At 48.1% G+C, this 19,823-nt stretch overlaps 1 protein-coding gene across 3 annotated transcripts in view; it reads right to left on the bottom strand.

The window, feature by feature from the left end:
* Positions 1-380: 380 nt before the first annotated feature.
* FAM107A (family with sequence similarity 107 member A) overlaps positions 381-19,823 on the bottom strand; it is a 79,332-nt gene continuing 59,889 nt past the window's right edge. For 2 of the 3 annotated variants that reach the window (XM_032650174.1, XM_032650176.1), the window contains 3 exons: positions 5,260-5,434; positions 3,331-3,487; positions 381-2,840 (listed from right to left, as the gene is read on the bottom strand). In XM_032650174.1, coding sequence (XP_032506065.1) covers positions 2,733-2,840; positions 3,331-3,487; positions 5,260-5,434 — 440 coding nt within the window. In that variant the 3' untranslated portion in view covers positions 381-2,732. Of the gene's footprint in view, positions 2,841-3,330; positions 3,488-5,259; positions 5,435-19,005; positions 19,160-19,823 lie in introns of those variants that run through there. The other variant, XM_032650177.1, reaches the window with a different exon arrangement.

The raw sequence follows: 19,823 nt of genomic DNA, 5'->3' as shown, positions 1-19,823 counted from the left end.
AGGGGGCAGGGGCAGAAGCAGGGAGAACAGCAGGAGGAGGCCACTGCAATAATCCCGATGTTTTATTTCCCACTGTGCCCCCAGCACGTGGCATGTTTCCTGGCACAGAGCAGACACTCAACAAATGCTTACTGAATGACCTGTGAATTAGCGATGCCCAAATACCGGTTCTCAGACTGGTGCCATGTAGGCTATATGGAAAAAGTGTAGACAAACAGATCCCAGGCACTGTTGCTGGGGATCCTGATCCAGTAGGTTTCTGATGGCAAAGAGGAATTGGGCTTTTCAGTACAGTCTGCAGGTAATTCTGGGCAGCAGGGTGGGCCTTCTGTGTCAGCTAGGAATGCTTTTGGCTGCAGGGAACAGAGAACAACCAGCAATGGCTTAAACAAGAGGGTTTTATTTTTATTTACAAGAATTCTGGAGGAGGATGGCTGCTGGCATTGGCTTGGTCAAGTGAGGACAGGTCAATGTTTCTAAAATTCTCTTGGCCATTTTCTCATTGTAGCAAGATGGCTGCTGTGGCTCCAGGCATCCCATCATCAAGGTAGGAAGAAGGGAGGAGCAGGGAGTTGTTATCCAGTCTGTCTCTTTTATCAGAAAAACATAAGCTTTCCTAGGAGCCCCTGTAGACTTTGTCTTAAATTTCACTGGCCATACCTGGTCACATGGTCACCCCAAGCTGTAAAGGAGGCTGTAACAGTGAGACTCTGTATTTACAGCCTCTACAGTGGGAGATGGCTGGAGAGAAGGAGTTGGGGCTGACCACTGGGGAGTGATCAAGGGTGTCTGCCATGGCCCCATGGACGACATAGTACTTGAGTTTCCTTCTACTTCTGGGGCTTTGTCTCCATGATTTGCCACCTCTGTGGAGCACCTGTGGGGCCCACACAGTGAAATCCCAAGCATTCCCTTGGAGGGGCCTACTTCATCCTAGATACTCAGTCTTGCTTTTCCTGTCTGAACAACACACAGGGGACAGCTTCTTTGGGGAAGGGGTGGTCTTTATTTAGGGACTGTGCATTTTTAGCATTCTCTCACCTGGCAGACATTTAAATCAGTATTACCATCTTCTCACTAAGACTGTCACATTTGAGAGACTTTTAGAGCCGCCGCCCCCCACAGGAAAAGGATGATGTCTTTAGTCCCTCTCCAGCCACCCAGTTAGGCCTAAGACCAGGATGATCCCTTTCCTCCCACCTTTGGTCCAAGTATCAAAGGGCATCCCAGCGGTAGCTCTTTCTGGTAGCTCTGTGCCAGTCTTGGGGTGTGAAGGGAAATGCTTTTCTAGCACTGCCCTGCTACCTTGAATGATGGGGTTTACAAAGCCAGAGGCAGGGACTTCAGGGGAAAGAGAAACAGGCCCGGTTTAGTCTCTAAATCTTTAAATATGGGATAGGAGCAAAAGGCTGAAACGTTTGGTCTCGCGTTGGGAAGGGCGTTTGGAGGAAGAATGGGTGAATTCACTGAAGCTGGTCCAGGTGATGGAAACCAAATAGGGGTGGGTCCCAGGTGCAGAGGCTGGAAATGGGGACTCAACGGGACCAGTTTGGAAGGGTGGCTGTAGGGTCTTCAAGCCGTTTTTTGTATTTTCAGAAGCCTATCGGAAACCACTTTATAATTTGCTCTTCATAGGCTTCGGGAAAAGGTTTAAAAGTTTTGTGGGAGTCTTTGGCTAGAATTGCATCAGTGTGGTAAGAAATGCAGATTGGCGATTACATACATTTCTGGTCACATAACACAATTTGCTAGGCAAGAGCCTTCCCAGGCCTGAGGTCCCTGGGGTGGGTGGAAAATAAGGAGCCCTTGGGGGCTGTGGTGGCAGGTGGGAATCTCCAGGGCAGAGGGCTGTGGGCGCTGTGGGGCAGAGATGGCCTCATTGACCACCCCTGGACGCTCCAGCCTTGCCGGGTACAGCGTGGGCCTCATCAGCCCAGCAGTCTAGGAGCTTCTTAGCAATGAGAATCTCCGCCCTCACCCCAAATCTACTGACCCAAAAGCCGGTCTTTTAGCAAGACCCCCAGTAATTTATAGGCACTGTGAAGTTTGAGAAGCACTGTTCTAGCCGTCCAGTAGCAGAAGGGCTGCAGCCCTGGCTAGGTGTGGTTACAGGGCCTGGAGAGGGTAGGGCTGTGGAGAGGAGAAGATAAAGGCATGGGGGTGAGGAAAGGCTGGCAGAGTCTGAGAAAGAAGCTGTCGTCGTTAGACAGACCCGTCCTCCCCTCAGGCGGCTTGCAGAGCAGGCATCCCGGGATGCTCTGCCGAGCTGCCCCACACCGGGCTGCAGAGACCACCCCCAGGCAGGGAAGTTCTTGGAGATCTGGGAGCTGGGCTGCCCAGAGAAGCAGGGCCCCACGGGGCCCGGGCAGAATGGACAGCTTGTCCAGCCAGAGATGCCCCTGTCCCTTCTCAACTCTGCCAGAAAAATCTTGTCAGAGCTCAGAAGCCCCCTCAGGGAGAGGTGCCTGGTGAAAGTTTTCCCAGCAGTGGCTTCTTCTTGGAGCAGGAGGGAAGAGTACTCAGAACGAAAAGGCTGGGAGCTCAGGAGCTCCCATCTTCGGGGGGTTGGGGGGAGGGCGGCCCTCTGGGACAACGCATTTTACAGAAGCGAGTGTGAACATCACAGATGTGTCAAGACCAGGGGCCCAGGGCTGCCGGCTACAGCAGGGCTGCAGGAAGGTGTGGGGACCAGGGGCGGGCTGCAGGGGGCGCTGGAGCTCCAGCAGCTGGCTCTAAAGCGCTCTCTCTTCACTGGTCAGGGTGGTGATTCTCCGCAGGTTTTCCCTGACTTTAATAAATTCGGGGGCATGGTCCTCTTCCTTTTCTGGTGGTTTTTCCAGCTGAAGGAGAGAGAAACAGAGATGTGAAGTGGGTGGGCTAGGGGAATTCCCATTCTCAAAAGCCACTGGGTTTGGACCAAGGGTCCTCTCTGGGGACACAGAATGGGGATCAGTTTTGCCCCCAGCCTGGTAGCTGGGGGGAACAGAGCATGAGACTGTTTTCTCCCCGTGAAGCCTGGTTCAGATTGCTGACCTCGTTTCTAAAATGGGAACTCCACTGAGCTCGCGGGGCAGTTGAGAGAAGGCAGTCAGAATCAGCATGCCATACATTGGGCCCATGAGGAAACTGAGGTTCAGAGAGAGGAAGCCACTGGCCCAAAGTCACACAGCAAAGGGAGTGGCAGAGTGAGGACTCAGGCCAGGGGTGGACTCCTGGTGCAGTCCCCATTTTGCTCAACCTCGTGGTCAGCTGTGGCCGCATGCAGAGCTCCTCCCTGGCCCAGGACAGTCTTGGAGGAGGCGTGGGCCGGGTCTGGGGGCCCCCACCCACCTGGCTCAGCCTCTGCTGCCGTTTCAGGAGCTCCTGCTCAAAAGGGCACTGCAAGCGCTTGGCCTCCAGTTCCTCCTTCTTCTTCTTGATGAGCTGGTTCCGCCGGCGGTGCTCCAGGACACGCTGCAGCTCCGGCTTGCTGTCCACGCCCAGGCCCCTGGGGTGGCGGGAGGAGGTGTTTGTTAGGAGACCCCCAACTTCTCCCCACCCAGGGCTACACCCTGCACAGACATCAACCTATACCATTACATCGTGCAGTCCTCCTGCTAGCCCGGGGAGGTGAAACCATTACTGTCCCATTATACCCGGAAGGGAAGCGAGGCTCCTAGGATTTAAGACACCAGCTATGAAGGGACTGAATGAGGATTTGCACCTACGCCTGTCTAAGTTCAGAGGATATTACTGGTTATTTTCTCAGGATGAGTTTCTAGAGGTAGAGCTGCTGGGTCAGGTGCTTTTAAAAGATTTTGGATACATAGTCCCGTCTTGTTCCTTAGAAAAGATTATCCACTTTATACTTCCATCAACAGTATACGAGAGCATCTGTTTCTCCCTATTGTCACTATCCGATCTTTTTGTATTTGAGAATCTAGCAGGCAAAAAATATCTGGTTTTCCTTTGTTTCTTTGATTGCTAGTCACATGGACCAGCCTTGGAGATGTTTGCCAGCTACTTGCATTTCTTCTTTTGCGACCTAACCATACCTATCATTCTTTCCTTATGAATTTACAAGAGATACATATATATTTTTATCATTTATATTGCAAATATTTCCCCTGATTTGTCTTTAGGCTTTTGTTTAATTGTGATTTTAAACGGGATGACTCTAAAAGGCAACCTGAGAAAATACTCATACTACACAGTCAGCCCTTTGTTTCCGCGGATCAAATCGGTGGTTGGCTGACTCCGGGGATACGGAGGGCTGGCTGTACTATGTATGCCATTTTAAATACATAAGGGACTGGAGCATCTGTGGATTTGGGGTTCTGTGGGGGGTTCCGGAAGGATACAGGGGGTGGGTACAACACGGAGGAGGCAAAGTGAGATCTGAGGAAGGGATGTTGGGCACAGCTGAAAACAAGAATGAAAATCACAGCCAGCGCCAATACCAAAAACGGCCAGTAGAGGGAGCGTCAAAGGCACTGCGGCCTTTGTCCGGGTGCTCCGGCCTCGGAGGGGCGGAAAGCTCAGCCTCCCTCGCCCCTTCCCCACAATCCCTCTCAATAATCCAGTCCCAGTCCTGATGCTCCAAGCCTGCCTTGCTCCTTGCATGCTCCTGGCCTCCTTGCTCCACTCATACCCCCTCCACGACCGTGACACCCCTGCTTGAGACCCTTCACAGGTCCACATGTGTCTTCTGAACTACCTTACAATCTTTGCTCCAGCCACTCTGAGCTACTCCTGTCTCCTGTCCGTTCGCACATGCTTATCCATCTGCTGGGAACATATTTGCTTCTACCGGCCAATGTCCCCCTCCTAAGCTGGCTGACTTGTGCCCACCCTTCGGGCCTTGACCTCATGGAGGAAGTGATGGTATCTTGGAACACTGCCTGGCGGCTCCTCTGGGGTCGCAGGCCCATTTATGGCCCCATCCAAGCACCCATCCTACCACCTGGTTATGCATCTATCTCCTCTGTGAGGGCAGGAACTGGGTCCCATTCCTTCTTGTAGCCCCAAGTCTGGGCACGGTGCCTCACACATGGTAAATACACCTCGAGGGCAGCTACAGGTAGGTAGCTGGGTGGGAGAACAGGGCCTTTGGACCTTCACAGTGTCTGCTGGTGACCATGTGGGGCGCCCTTTGACCTCCTCAGCCTCTAGGAGCCCTAGGATGACTACCAGGCCTGCCTTTCATGAGGGGCACCTCCCCGCGCCTCAGCAGGCCTGAGGCGGTGCTTGCCAGACTAGGCAGCCGAACTCCACTCCCACCTTCTGTGATTCATGAGCAGCTCTCGGTGCAGCTCCTGGTGGCTCCGGGAGGCCTTCACGGGGTTCAGCAGCTTCTTGGGCTTGATGAGCTCCGGGTTCCACTCTCTGTATTCTTGCCGGGCCATCAGGCCTCCGATGTCCGCCCGCTCCCTCTGGATCTCCGAGTACATGGAGGCTGTAGAAGTGACAGGGGAGTTGGTCAGAGCTGGGCCCACAGTCTCACCCATTCTCCTGGGCACAGCTGAAGGGCAAGGGTTTTGGTGTTAGATGGATCTCAGCTCACTGTGCGGCCCTGGGCAAGCTACTTGCCTTTCCGAGCCTTGGTTTCCTCATTTGTGAAATGAAGATAATTGAGCCTGTGCACAGGGTTGTAAGGACTGGAGATGATGGCTGTAAAGTGGGGTATAGAAAAGTGCTACTTTTCTTGACCCCTAAAAGTGGGGTCACAAAGTGTATAGGTTGACACGTGCAAATGTTTTTGGCCTGACTTTGAAAAAAAACTTTTCCCTCCTATAAAAGGAATTCTGTTTCTCATTGAGCTTGTATCAGAAAAAGAAAAGATATTTAAAAAGAACAATATGTACTTGTTAAGGATAATTTGGATAAATGCAGTGATCAAAAGAAAATATCACCCCTTATTGTCCAACTTCCCTATCTGTAGTTCCAAATTTCCTCATGGACATGTCCAGCTTTTCACTTTCTCCAGACCAAAGAGGAGGGTATGAAATCCCAGGACTGCCATGTCTACTTACAAAGGGGTGGGAGTGGGGATTTTTTTTTTTTTTTTTTTTTTTTTTTTTGCAGTATGCGGGCCTCTCACTGTTGTGGCCTCTCCCGTTGCAGAGCACAGGCTCCGGACGCGCAGGCTCAGCGGCCCTGGCTCACGGGCCCAGCTGCTCCCCGGCATGTGGGATCTTCCCGGACCGGGGCACGAACCCGTGTCCCCTGCATCAGCAGGTGGACTCTCAACCGCTGAGCCACCCGGGAAGCCCGAGGGTGGGGATTTTTAAGAAAAAGTCTCAAGAGGGTGACACAGACTGGCCATTAGCTGCATGTAGTATAGGCCTTGGCTCTGCTCCCTTCATGAGTCCCGCTTTTCTGAGGTTGAGCCTCTACTATACGCTAGGCATTGGCAGTGTCTGGTCTGTTATATAGTAGTCACTCAATAAATATTTGTTGGCAATTTATAATAAAAGCTTTGAGGTTGTACAGATGAGAAAACTGATGCTCAGGGAGGTTGGTCTTGGGGAACCAGTGCTTTAAGGCATGTGGTTTCCATGATGCAACTGAGAGGCTGTGTTCCCACTGCATACGTCAGGCTCTAGTCCCCCTCTTAAAAACCACCAACCACCATGTTGCCTGTGGACAGACCCTCACTTCTTCCCTCCCACTGGGAAGAGGATGAAAGCCATTTTCTGCTTGATGAACAGGAGTTCTCCAAGTAAACTAGAAAGGGATGGTGGTCTGTGCAAGAACCTGGAAGTGGGTAATAGGTCAGTGGGGTTGGAAAACACAGGAGGAGGGGGTTTGATGGGGTGCAGATTGCAAGGTGACATGTTAGGGAATGTGGGCATCAAAGGGGAGATGATGCTTTGCAAATGGTAGCACTCCAGACACATGTTTGGCATTTCTCTTAGTACGTACTGCCGGGTGCTGTGAGGAGGATTGAGACCCCATTTGTAAAGATGCTGTGTAAACTGAGAAAAGTGTTAATCTTGCTACATCCAAAATATCTTATAATAATTAAGTGTCAGAGCCTAGAGACAGGGTTGCTAATTTTCTTTCTTGAATTCCCATTCTCAAAACTACTTCTCAAATGAGAATTCTAATTAATTTTGTCTTCTTTTTTCAGAAGGCTATTTGTTTTTCAGGTTATACCTTTCTTAATTTTTTGGTCCTTAAAAAATGATTGTGGTAGGGTTTAGTAGTTAGTTAAAAATGGGCACTTGACAAACAGTTGGCTATATCAACTCCCTCCTCCTTTAAAAATGTGGATATTTTCTTAGTCTGAGATTAAGTTGTTTGGGAGCCAGTGTGTTAGAATATCTTGATTCAGATTGGAGTTTGGGGAATTTTTCCCCCTTCCACTGCCTTTTCCCATTACCAAGTCTCACCAATCCTTTATCTGAGTAATTCTTAGCTACACTCTTTTCTTCCTATGTGCTCAGCTCTCATCTTTCCCAGCCCATTATCACACCACACTAATTGCTTCAGCTCCTTGGCTAGTCGTCCTGCCCTTAATTCCTGTGTGCCCCAAACCTTCCAAAGCTTCATAATTTTTATCAGTCACACCATCTTTAAAACAACTAACTGTATGTTGCCAAAGCAATGAGTTAAGAAACAGAAATAAATTATATAACTTTAGGAAAGGAGAGGGCAGAATTAATATTTGCGTAAGATATCACTATACGCACCCAGAATTCCCAAATGAATTAACAGAAAAACTTTTGGAACTAATGAGAAAATTCAAGTGTGGCCAGATACAAAACGGGTCCACAAAACCAAGAGCTCCTGCATAACAGGAATGGCCATTGAGAAAGTACACAATCATACAATTATTCATTCATCCTACCATATGTTAGAGTTTCTATAATCTGCCAGGTATGGTGGTAGACAGAGATGAACTAAACAGGCGAGGCTCCCACTCCCACAGAGCTGACATTCTGCTAGGGAGGCAGACAGCAAACATGTACAGAAACCAACAAAAATAAATGACTGCAAATCGCGAGGAGCCTGCTCAGGGAATTGGGGGGTGGTGGCGGGCGGCGCTAGGATAGAGACTAACAGGAGGACCCTCCTTCAGCCAGGTGCAGCAAGAGGGCCTCTCTGGGAGGTGACCTTTAAGATCTGACGGTTGAGAAGGAAGAGGGAGCCTGTGTGGGGCAGAGGGAACAGCATGTGTGACTCACGTACCTTGAACAAGCTAAGTCTGTTCAGGAAACAAAAAGGCATACTGTGCCTGCAGTGGCGTGAGGGGGTGACAGGGGGAGAGCATGGAGTGAGGGTGGACGGGTGGTTTCAAGCTGGGGAAAGATCGCCTCTGATTTGATTTTAAGAAGGTCATTCTCACTGCTGTGTGGGGGAAAAACTGTGAGCAGGTTTTGGGAATTTTTGATATGACTTTGGTTTCTTTTACTTCCAATGGGCAGCCTCTGTCTTTCCCATTAAATTCCAGAGGAAAAACATCTGACTGGCCAGGCTGCGGACCTTCATTTCAAAGGTCATCCGCGAGCCAATGAGTTGGCTGTCCGGGGGCCAGTCCTCAGCCCAGCAGGGACCACACAGGATCGTGCTTACAAGGGGGTCCTGCGTTTTCATTTTGCACTGGGCCCTGCAAATTATGTAGCCAGTCCTGCACCCCAGGTCCAATCATTGACCAGCTCTGGTTCAAGGATCTGCTCTAGGCATATTTAAAAAAAAAAAAAAAAAAAATCAGTGGTGAGGTGTGACAGATGATGTTTTGCTGAGACCAGGGTGGTGTGGTCACTGAGGCAGGAATCCTGAAGGATGTGGCTGGTTCTTTAGCTCAGAGCTGCAACTTGGGAAGACTGCTGCCGTTGCCAGTTAGTGCTCTAAGCTCCAGCAAACACGTGTGAGATCCATGGACGTGTGTGTGTGGCCCCCAGGGTTTAGACAGCTGCTGAGCCAACCTTCCTGCCTTTAATTTAATTAAAAGAGGCCTCCATGTAGAAGAGCCTCACATAGGTGTTGGAATAAAAGAGGCTGCTCAACAAAGCACAGGAGCTAGGCCAGGAAAATCGGGCTCTCTTGGGGATCAGCTGGGCCCCCTGAGCAGAGGAGGGGTCCATTCTCAGGGCTGCCCTGGCCAGGTCTCTCAGGCTGCTGGGGTGTCCTTAGAGATCGGAGACTTTTGGGGAGGTGGCCGTGATGGGGCAAAGATGCGAGGTAAGGTGAGCGTAAGATCATCTCTGAAAAGAAAAAGGTGAACGCCCCCAGGAAGAGCTGGCAGGGAAGAAGACCCTTTGAGGAGAAAGTTGAGGAGCTACTGAATGTCCTTCACTGGTTGTCAAAGAAAGGCAGAATAACGTTGGAGCCATTAGAACCTGGGTTGAATGCTGGCTCAGCCCGTTCCTAGCCATGGGCAAGTGTACCTATCCTCTGCAGCAGGAGTCCAAAAGCTACAGTCTTTGGGTCAAATCCAGCCCCTTGGGAACAAAGCCACACCCACTCATTACTTATTGTGTGCGGCTGCTTCCTCTAGAACAGCAGCGTGGAGGAGGTGTGACAGCTGCTCTTGATCAGCACCCTTCTTCATGAGGTTGTTACAAAACAAAGGAGGTGACGCTTGCATGGTGCTTGGCACGTTAGTGCCTAGCACTGAGTCGAGGACTCAATAAGTGCCGGCTACTAGAGCTGCCACATACAGTGAGGCAGGCTGTGCACTGAACAACTCCAGGGCCTCACTCCTATAGAGGAAACTATGAGTGGGGCCACCTCGTTAGCCGTTATTAATAAGCACTCTTAAAATATCCAACTTCTAGTCTTGGATTGAGCATTCTCCTTAAACACTACTAGTTAAATCAGTGGATTTTAACCCTGGCTGCATACTGACATCCTCAGAGGGAGTTTAAAAACTACCAATGTCTGAGTCCTACCCTGGGATTCTGATTTAACTGGCCTGGGAGACAGCTTGGCCTTTGGGATTTTAAAAAACTCCCCCAGGGGGTGGAGATAAGATGGCAGAGTAGAAGGACATGAGCTCACCTCCTCTCATGGAAACACCAAAGTCACAACTAACTGCTGAACAACCGTCAACAAAAGAATGCTGGGTGACTGTACCAGCATCCTGGGTGGCGACCGAGACCCAGATATTTGGAGCTGCCGGATGTCACATCACATCATGGGAGGGGACTTTCCAAGATGGCAGAGGAGGCCATGGAGTTCATCTCTCCCCACAGACACATCAAGAATACACTTACAGGGCTTCCCTGGTGGCGCAGTAGTTGGGACTCCGCCTGCCGATGCAGGGGACGCGGGTTCATGCCCCGGTCCGGGAGGATCCCACATATGCCGCGGAGCGGCTGGGCCCGTGAGCCATGGCCGCTGAGCCTGCGTGTCCGGAGCCTGTGCTCCGCAACGGGAGAGGCCCGCGTACCGCAAAAAAAAAGAATACATCTACAAATGGAACAGGTCTCACAGAGCACCTGATGAACACTAGCAGAGGACCCCCAGACACCTAAAAGGATAAGAAAGATCCCCACATAACCGGGTAGGACAAACAAAAGAAGAAGGGAAAAGGAAGAGGAGAGGGAGCAGGATGGGACCTGTGCCCCTGGTGGGGAGCTGAAGGTGAGGAGAGGTTGCTCATCTGGGGAAGGCCCCTCACCGGCGGGGAGATCAGCTGGGACAGAAGGGGAGCCTCGGGGGCTCGGAGGAGAGCCCAGCGACCAGTCCGTGGCTGTCAGGACAGGTAGAGACCTACACAGATGGTCCGTGCCACAGCCCTGCATACCCCAGCCTGAGATGGGTGTCCACCGGTGCTCACCGGGGCTGGAACGTGGGGTTTGGAGAACAGACCTGGGGAGGGGACTGCTGTTGGCCGTGAGAAGACAGCCTGAGGGGATAGGACTGAGGAGCTCCTGCCCCGGGCAGCCTGCTCTCCCTGAGCGCTGCCTCGGCTCCTTCCTGCCCGATGGGCTCGTGTGCTCCGGCACGCTCTGGAGCAGACTCTGGTGGGGGGGACACACACAGAGGTGGGGCTGAAACCACAGCCGAGCACTGTGTGACTAAGGGGCCAGAGGCCCTGTGACTAAGGAAGAAGAGCTGAAATCTCTCCTCGTGGCTGTGTGAACCATGCAGATACACGTCCACTGACGGCTTCCTAAATTCAGCACCTGCGAAACATCAGAAAGGACAGCAAGGGCTCCTGCAGCTGTGGGCTCTGTGGGCACGTACACTTGGGGGCTGGGCTAGGCCAGAGTCTGAGCTGCCTCCACAGCTCCCACCGTGGGTCCAGGTGCATGACTACTGCAGTCCTGGGACCTGACCTCAGTGGACCTGCACCAGTGGCCTGGTGAAAACAACATCTAAGAGTCAGCAAGGCCAATTGCTGGCATACCCGCAGTTAAGGTGGGACCGAGAGCAGGGCCAGCAAGTGTACTTTGTGAGCCTGTACAACAGGCGAAAGGGGACACAACAGAGCACGTTCACAGGTGAACAGCTCCAGAGGAGGACTACGCAGTGGCTTCTCTACCATTGGGAGTTCTCCAGTCCCATTCACCTCACACTGCAGATCAGAGACACAGCTAAGAAACAGATTTACGGGCCTCTACTCCAACAACTAGGGAGCAGACTCTGCCCCTGACGGGGCAGTGACAACCACAGAGCAAAGGGGAGGCCTCACGCAATAGCCAGGGCAGGCTCTGGTCGCCAGAACACCAGTCAAACCCCCTATCAAGGGGATAATGGCACAAGCCTCAGGACCAACCTCACCCACCAGGGCGCAGACACCAGAAGCAAGAGGAACTATGATCCTGCAGCCTGCAGAAAGGAGACTGCAAACGCAGTAAGTTAGACAAAATGAGACGATAAAGAAATACGTTGCAGGTGAAGGTGCAAGATAAAAACCTATAAGAACTAAATGAAGAGGAGATAGGCAATCTACCTGAAAAAGAATTCAGAGTAATGACAGTAAAGAGGATCCAAGATCTTGGAAAAAGAATGGAGGCACAGATCAAGAAGGTACAAGAAATGTTTAAAAAAGACCTAGAACTAAAGAACAAACAAACAATTAGTGATGACAACACAATAAGTGAAATGAAAAATACACTAGAAGGAATCAATAGCAGAATAACTGAGGCAGAAGACCAGATAAGTGAGCTGGAAGACAGAATGGAGGAAATCACTGCCACAGAACAGAATAAAGAATGAAAAGAAATGAGGAAAGTCTCAGAGGCCTCTGGGACAACATTAAATGCAACAACATTCAAATTATAGGGGTCCAAGAAGAAGAAGAAAAAGAGAAAGGGCCGGAGGAAATATCTGAAGAGATTATAGTCAAAAACTTCCCTAACATGGCAAAGGAAACACCCAAGTCCAGGAAGCACATAGAGTTCCACACAGGATAAACCCAAGGAGGAACATGCCGAGACACATATTAATCAAAGTAACAAAAATTAAATACAAAGAAAAAATATTGGGAAAAGCAACAAATGCCACACAAAGGAATTCCCATAACATTATCAGTTGATACTGATAAACTCTGCAGGCCAGAGGGAGTGGCAGGATGTATTTAAAGTGATGAAAGGGAAGAGCCCACAGCCAAGAAAACTCTACCCGGCAAGGCTCTCATTCAGATTTGACAGAGAAATCAAAACCTTTACAGACAAGTTAAGAGAATTCAGCACCACCAAACCAGCATTATAACAAATGCTAAAGGAACTTCTCTGGGGGTAGGGGAGAGAGGCCACAACTAAAAAAAGAAAATCACAAATGGGAAAGCTCAATGGTAAAGGCAAAAATACGTAAAAGCAGGAAATCATCTATATACAAGTATGATATCAAAACCAGTAACTGTGAGAAGAGAGTACAAATGCAGGAAATGGGAATTACATTTGAAATTAAGAGACCAGCAACTTAAAACAACCTTGTGTGTATGTATGTGTATATATAGACTGCTTTATCAAAACCTCATGGGAAATGCAAACCAAAAAACTATAATAGATACACACACACACACAAAAAGCAACCCAAACACAACACTAAAGATGGTCATCAAACCACAAGAGAACAAAAGAAGAAGGGAAGAAAAAAGACCTACAAAAACAAACCCAAAACAATTAAGAAAATGGTAATAAAAACATACATATTGATAATTACCTTAAATGTAAATGGATTAAATGCTCCAACCAAAAGACAGAGACTGGCTGAATGGATACAAAAACAAGACCTGTATATATGCTGTCTACAAGAGACCCACTTCAGATCTAGGGACACATACAGACTGAAAATGAGGGGATGGAAAAAGACATTCCATGCAAATGGAAGTCAAAAGAAAGCTGGAGTAGCAGTACTCATATCAGACAAAATAGACTTTAAAATAAAGAGTGTTACAAGAGACAAGGAAGGACACTACATAATGATCAAGGGATCACTCCAAGAAGAAGATATAACAATTGTAAATATATATGCACCCAATTTAGGAGCACCTCAATATATAAGGCAAATGCTAACAGCCATAAATGGGGAAATCAATAGTAATACAATAATAGCAGGGGGCTTTAATACCCCACTTAAACAAATGGATGTATCATCCAGACAGAAAATTAATAAGGACACACAGGCCTTAAATGACACATTAGATCAGATAGACTTAATTGACATATATAGGGCTTTCCATCTGAAAGCAGTAGAATACACTTTCTTCTCAAGTGTACACGGAACATTCTCCAGGATAGATCACATCTTGGATCACAAATCAATCCTTGGTATTTTAAGAAAATGAAATTATATCAAGCAGGTTTTCCAACTGCAATGCTATGAAATTAGAAATCATTCTAATACATTAGAAATCTAATTATTGTATTAGAAATCAATTACAGGGAAAAAACTGTAAAAAACAAACACATGGAGGCTAAAAAATATGTTACTAAATAATCAATTGATCACTGAAGAAATTAAAGAGGAAATAAAAAAATACCTAGAGACAAATGACAATGAAAACACGACAATCCAAAACCTATGGGATACAGCAAAAGCAGTTCTAAGAGGGATGTTTATAGCAATACAGTCCTACCTCAAGAAACAGGAAAAATCTCAAACAACCTAACCTTACACCTAATGCAACTAAAGAAAGAAGAACAAACAAAACCCAAAGTTAGTAGAAGGAAAGAAATCATAAGGATCAGAGCAGAAATGAATGAAATAGAGATGAAGAAAACAATAGAAAACATCAATGAAATTAAAAGCTGGTTGTTTGAGAAGATAAACAAAACTTACAGACCTTTAGCCAGACTCATCAAGAAAAAAAGGGAGAAGACTCAAATCAATAAAATTAGAAATCAATAAGGAGAAGTTACAACTGACACCACAGAAATACAAAGGATCATAAGGGACTACTAAAAGCAACTATATGCCAACAAAATGGACAACTTAGAAGAAATGGACAAATTCTTAGAAAGGTACAACTTTCCAAGATTGAACCAGGAAGAAATAGAAAATATGAACAGACCAATCACAAGTACTGAAATTGAAACTGTGATTAAAAATCTTCCAACAAACAAAAGTCTAGGACCAGATGGCTTCACAGGCGAGTTCTATCAAACATTTAGAGAAGAGCTAACACCTATCCTTCTGAAACTCTTCCAGAAAGCTGCAGAGGAAGGAACACTCCCAAGCTCATTCTACAAGGCCACCATCACTCTGATGCCAAAACCAAAGATATCCCCAAAAAAGAAAATTACAGGCCAATATCACTGATGAACATAGACATAAAAACCCTCAACAAAATACTAGCAAACTGAATCCAGTAACACATTAAAAGGTTCATACACCATGATCAAGTGGGATTTATCCCAGGGATGCAAGGATTCTTCAGTATCTGAAAATAATCAGTGTGATACACCAACATTAACAAACTGAAGAATAAAAACCATCTGATCATCTCAATAGATGCAGAAAAAGCTTTTGACAAAATTCAACACCCATTTATGATAAAAATCTCTCTAGAAAGTGGGCACAGAGGGAACCTCCCTCAACATAATAAAGGCCATATATGACAAACCCACAGCAAGCATCATTCTCAATGGTGAAAAACTCAAAGCATTTCCTCTAAGATCAGGAACAAGACAAGGATGTCCACTCTCACCACTTTTAGTTAACATAGTTTTGGAAGTCCTAGCTGTGGCAATCAGAAAAGAAAAAGAAATAAAAGGAATCCAAATTGGAAAAGAAGAAGTAAAACTGTTACTGTTTGCAAGATGACATGAGACTCTACACAGAAAGTCCTAAAGATGCTACCAGAAAACTACTAGAGGTCATCAATAAATTCAGTAAAGTTTCAGGATACAAAATTAATGCACAGGGCTTCCCTGGTGGCACAGTGGTTGGGAATGTGCCTGCCGATGCGGGGGGTGTGGGTTTGTGCCCTGGTCCGGGAGGATCCCATGTGCCGTGGGGCGGCTGGGCCCATGAGCCATGGCCGCTGGGCCTGCGCGTCCGGAGCCTGTGCTCTGTGACGGGAGGGGCCACGGCAGTGGGAGGCAGGTGTACCGCAAAAAAAAAAAAAAAAAAAAAAAAAAATTAATGCACAGAAATCTCTTGCATCTGTACACTAACAACAAAAGATCAGAAAGAGAAATTAACATTCCCACCCATGGCAATTTACAAATTCAGTGCAATCCCTATCAAATTACCAATAGCATTTTTCACCAAACTGGGACAAAAAATTCTAAAATTTATATCGAAACACAAAACACCCCGAACAGCCTAAGAAATCCTGAGAAAAAAAAGTTGAGCTGGAGGAATCAGACTCCATGATCAGACTATACTACAAGCCTACAATAATTAAAACAGCATGGTACTGGCACAAAAACAAATATAGATCAATGGAACATGATAGAAAGCCCAGAAATAAACCCACATACATATGGTCAACTAATCTACAACAAAGGAGGCAAGAATTTACAATGGCGAAAAGACATTAATAGTGCTGTGAAAACCGGACAGCTACATGTAAAAGAATGAAATTAGAATACTCCCTAATACCATACACAAAAATAAACTCAAAATGCATTAAAGACCTAAAGGTAAGACTAGATACTATAACTCTTACAGGAAAACATAGGCAGAACACTCTTTGACATAAATCATAGCAATATCTTTTTCAATCCGTCTTTTAGAGTAACGACAATAAAAACAAAAACAAACAAATGGGACCTAATTAAAGTTAAAAGCTTTTGCACAACAAAGCAAACCATAAACAAAACGAAAAGACAACCCACAGAATGGGAGAAAACATTTGCAAACGATGCAACTGACAAGGGATTAATCTCCAGAATTTACAAACAGCCCATGCAGCTCAATATCAGAAAAACAAACAAGCCAATCAAAAAATGGGCAGAAGACATAAATAGACATTTCTCCAAAGAAAACACAGATTGCCAAGAGGCACATGGCTCTTCTGATGACCCTGGAGGTCCTACAGCTCCTCCCCAGAGGCTCCACACATGTCAGCCCAGTGCCAGACAAGGCTCAGCTAGGATCACTTAATTTCTCCCAGGGTGAGTTCATCAGGCCACTGGGGCTGATGAACTATGTGGCTAATGCTAGGGTGGCAACTTTGAAATGAAACACTGGCGCCCTGCTGGCCACAGGAGAGCAATAAGGAGAGACAGAAGGGAAGTGGTGCTGATGGAGACCCAGGTCCCAGTTCATCCTGAGGATGGCTGTGGGACCCTAAGCTAAGGCTTGTGTCCCCTTCATCTGCCTTTCCCCTGCCCTGGTGGTTCTGGTTTTGTCTTTGATGGCATCAATTATAACAAATGACACATGAGGCAGTAAAGCAAAGTGGTTTAGGCAGATGTTTTGGAGGCGCCAGACTGTGTTTGGATCATCATGGTACCCCCTTCCTAGCTGTGTGACATTGGGCAAATAGCTTAACCTCTCTGAGCCCCTTTACAGTGGGAATAATGGTAGAATCTATTCACGGGGCTGTTTGGAGGGTGAAATGATATAATGTGCAAGATATGGTTAGCCCAGTGCCTGGCAGTGATACTCCTCCTGTCCTGAGGGGACCTGTGCTGAGCACTTGGCATTTGATGAAGGCTCACTCACTTGCATCTGGATCTCACAATCACCCCAGGAGGCAGCCAGTGGTAGTTTTATTATTCCCATTTTCTAAATGAGAAAACTGAGGCTCAGAGAGGCCAAGATACTTGTCCAAAGATACACAAAATAAATGGCAAAGCTAGAACCTTTAGACCCCAGATTCAGTGCTCTTTCTACCACTCCACTGTCTTCTAGGTGCAATGCGTCTTTCAGTCAACAAAGCAGGTTTACATCCCTTTTCACTCTCTGCACACTTGAGAAACCCCAATAAAGAGGCAGTGTGAGCCCATTATACAGATGAGAAAATGGAGGGCGGTAACTGAAGTACTCCTCGCCCTCTCACTGGGGAGCCCCAGCCGGGCCCCAGCTGCTTTGGGTTTAAGCCAGAATCCACAGGCCTGTCTGCCCATGGCTGGTTTTTGTTGGGAGGGGGCCCAGCTGATGGTGTTTCCTCCCGAGGGTGTTGGTCAAAGTCTTCATTCCTCTGCCCTCCCTCCCCCTGCCCTTGTTCCTTATTACTGTTCAAGCTGCTGTGTTTAGAACACAACCAGGGATCTTCTTGGTTCAACATTTCATGGGGTGGAGGGGCAGAGGAGACGAGATCCTTTTAAAATAACTACTGACCAAAGAAAAGAGGCATTCAGTAAAAGTGACAAGCGTGGCCACAGGATTTCCTAACCCTTCTTGCTTTTTTCCTCCCAGTGGGGAAAGTACCCATTTGTATTTCACTGGCCAGCAACCAAAGAACGGGGTATCTGGGAACCTCCTCCACATCTCCAGCTGCCTGTGGCCAATGCCTACAAGCCCCTGTCAGAGCTGCTTGTTCACTGGGATGCAACCTCCCCACACCATGAGAAACTGACTCGAGACAAACTTCCTGAACCTGTTGCCTTGGGTCCACTGTGACCTCCTAGTTTGGGAGAAGGTCTGGGTGGGCATTCAGGATTTCACGTCAATTCCATAGCAGAGTCCCAGGCTGGACATGGAAGGTCGCGAGCGAGGCTGGTGGGGAGTATTGTGCAGCTAGCCAGGGACCGGTGTCAGCAGGTCAGATATTCGTGCTGGCCCACCAGTGGCACGATGCCAGCCACTCCACTTGGCAAATGCCTCCAGGGGGAGATCCCGGCAGGACTTAGCACCAACAGAGCTAAGAGCCACTCAGGACCCAAGCTGACCAGAGACACAGGTACTGGGGCTGGCTCACAACTGGGAAACCACTGGGTTTGGTAGCAGTTCAAAAAAGTGACACACCCAATCCTATAACCTCTGATTTTTGGCCCAATACCAGCCTTGCCTCACACTGCAAAGTGCTAAAGCCAAATCCACCAGGAAGGCAAGCAGGTAACACGTTGCCGTGCACTCACCATGTGCCACGTACTGTGCTCAGCATTGCAGCCATATTTCATGAAATCCTTACAATAGACTGAGGAGATGGGTACTCTTGAGACCCCTTTTTACAGATGAAGAAGCTGAGGCTCCAAGGGGTCATGTAATTTTCCCAGATCCCACAGCCGGCAAATAAAGGCTCTAGAGTCTGAGCCAAGCTGTTTGACCAGTTTTCTCTCCACTGTGCCACCCGCAACACTCTGGCATTTTATCTATCAGTTCTTAAGAGAATTACAACTGCTATACTGTGTGAAGATAGACTTAGGTGAGGTCACATCATGCATGAGTTCAGAGTCATCTGAGCATTTAGAAGAAAGAGATCAACCAGAATGGTGGGCTGCATCTGGGCACTCCCTGCACTTCATCTCCTATCCTTTTCCCAAACCCAGGGTGCCAGGGGGCACCACCAAGTCATTTTACAGAGAGAGGACATAGCACAGGTACCGGGGCTCAAAGAGCTCTGCTCCCCTGACAGCCCACCTGGTGCTCCGAGGCTGCCCTCCATCCCCCACACCTCCTCCCTGCACTGCACCCAGCTCAGCAGCAGGTGGAAAAGAAAAGAAACCGTCTTACTTCTCAGCTGTGCCTGTGCCATTGGGAAGCGAACTCGAGCGCAGTGTTGCTGGGTCCTCACTCCACCAGAGTTCCAGACTAGCAAGGAGGGCCGCCTCCAAGGGCGGTTCCTAAAGCCCTGGGGATGAAACGTGCCACCAAGTGAGGCAGCTCCACATTCCTGTTTATTCTGGTATCAATAAAAAGGAACTGTTACTATAGTAACGGGTATTGCACTTGGTACTTGGCCACTTCCCCGATGTGGAACACCGTGTCCAGGCCACATGCCGGGGAGGCACAAATAAATACTGATTTTGTCAGACTGTTGAGGAATAAGAACACGCCAAGCTTTGTTCTGAGCGACCTAGCTCATGTAGAGGCATTTCCCTTGTTTCTAATGGGAGAGTCAGCAAGAATGCATTCTGGTATTTCCCTGATGGAGAGGGAGCCAGGCTTCCTGCTGCAGTGTTCAACTCTTCAGGAGAAAATGGCTCTCAGTGCAAAAGGAGGGGAAACTATGCTGGGTCAGGTCCAGGGCATCCACTTATGGGCCAGAAACTCCATCCATGTTATTTACACGTTACCCTGAACTTCATCTGAACATCAGACAGGAGCCAACAGGACGTTGCACAGGAGAGAGCGGGGCAGTAGAAGCTGACCGGCTCTGGGCCAGGCCGGTCCTCGTGTAATTCCCTGCTCGGCTTGGGCACCAGCCCCTTTGGCAGCCAGTTAACACCCCTGAGCCTTGGTTTCTGTGTTTGTCAAATGTGGAGAACAGGGTGATTGAGAGGAAACACAGATGATATGACATTTGTGAAAGCATGTAGTCAATGCTCAGC

The sequence above is a fragment of the Phocoena sinus genome, chromosome 11 (assembly GCF_008692025.1).
Source record: "Phocoena sinus isolate mPhoSin1 chromosome 11, mPhoSin1.pri, whole genome shotgun sequence".
NCBI lineage: Eukaryota > Metazoa > Chordata > Mammalia > Artiodactyla > Phocoenidae > Phocoena > Phocoena sinus.
Note: the sequence above shows the minus strand (reverse complement) of the source record. Positions and strands in the feature narration are given on the sequence as shown.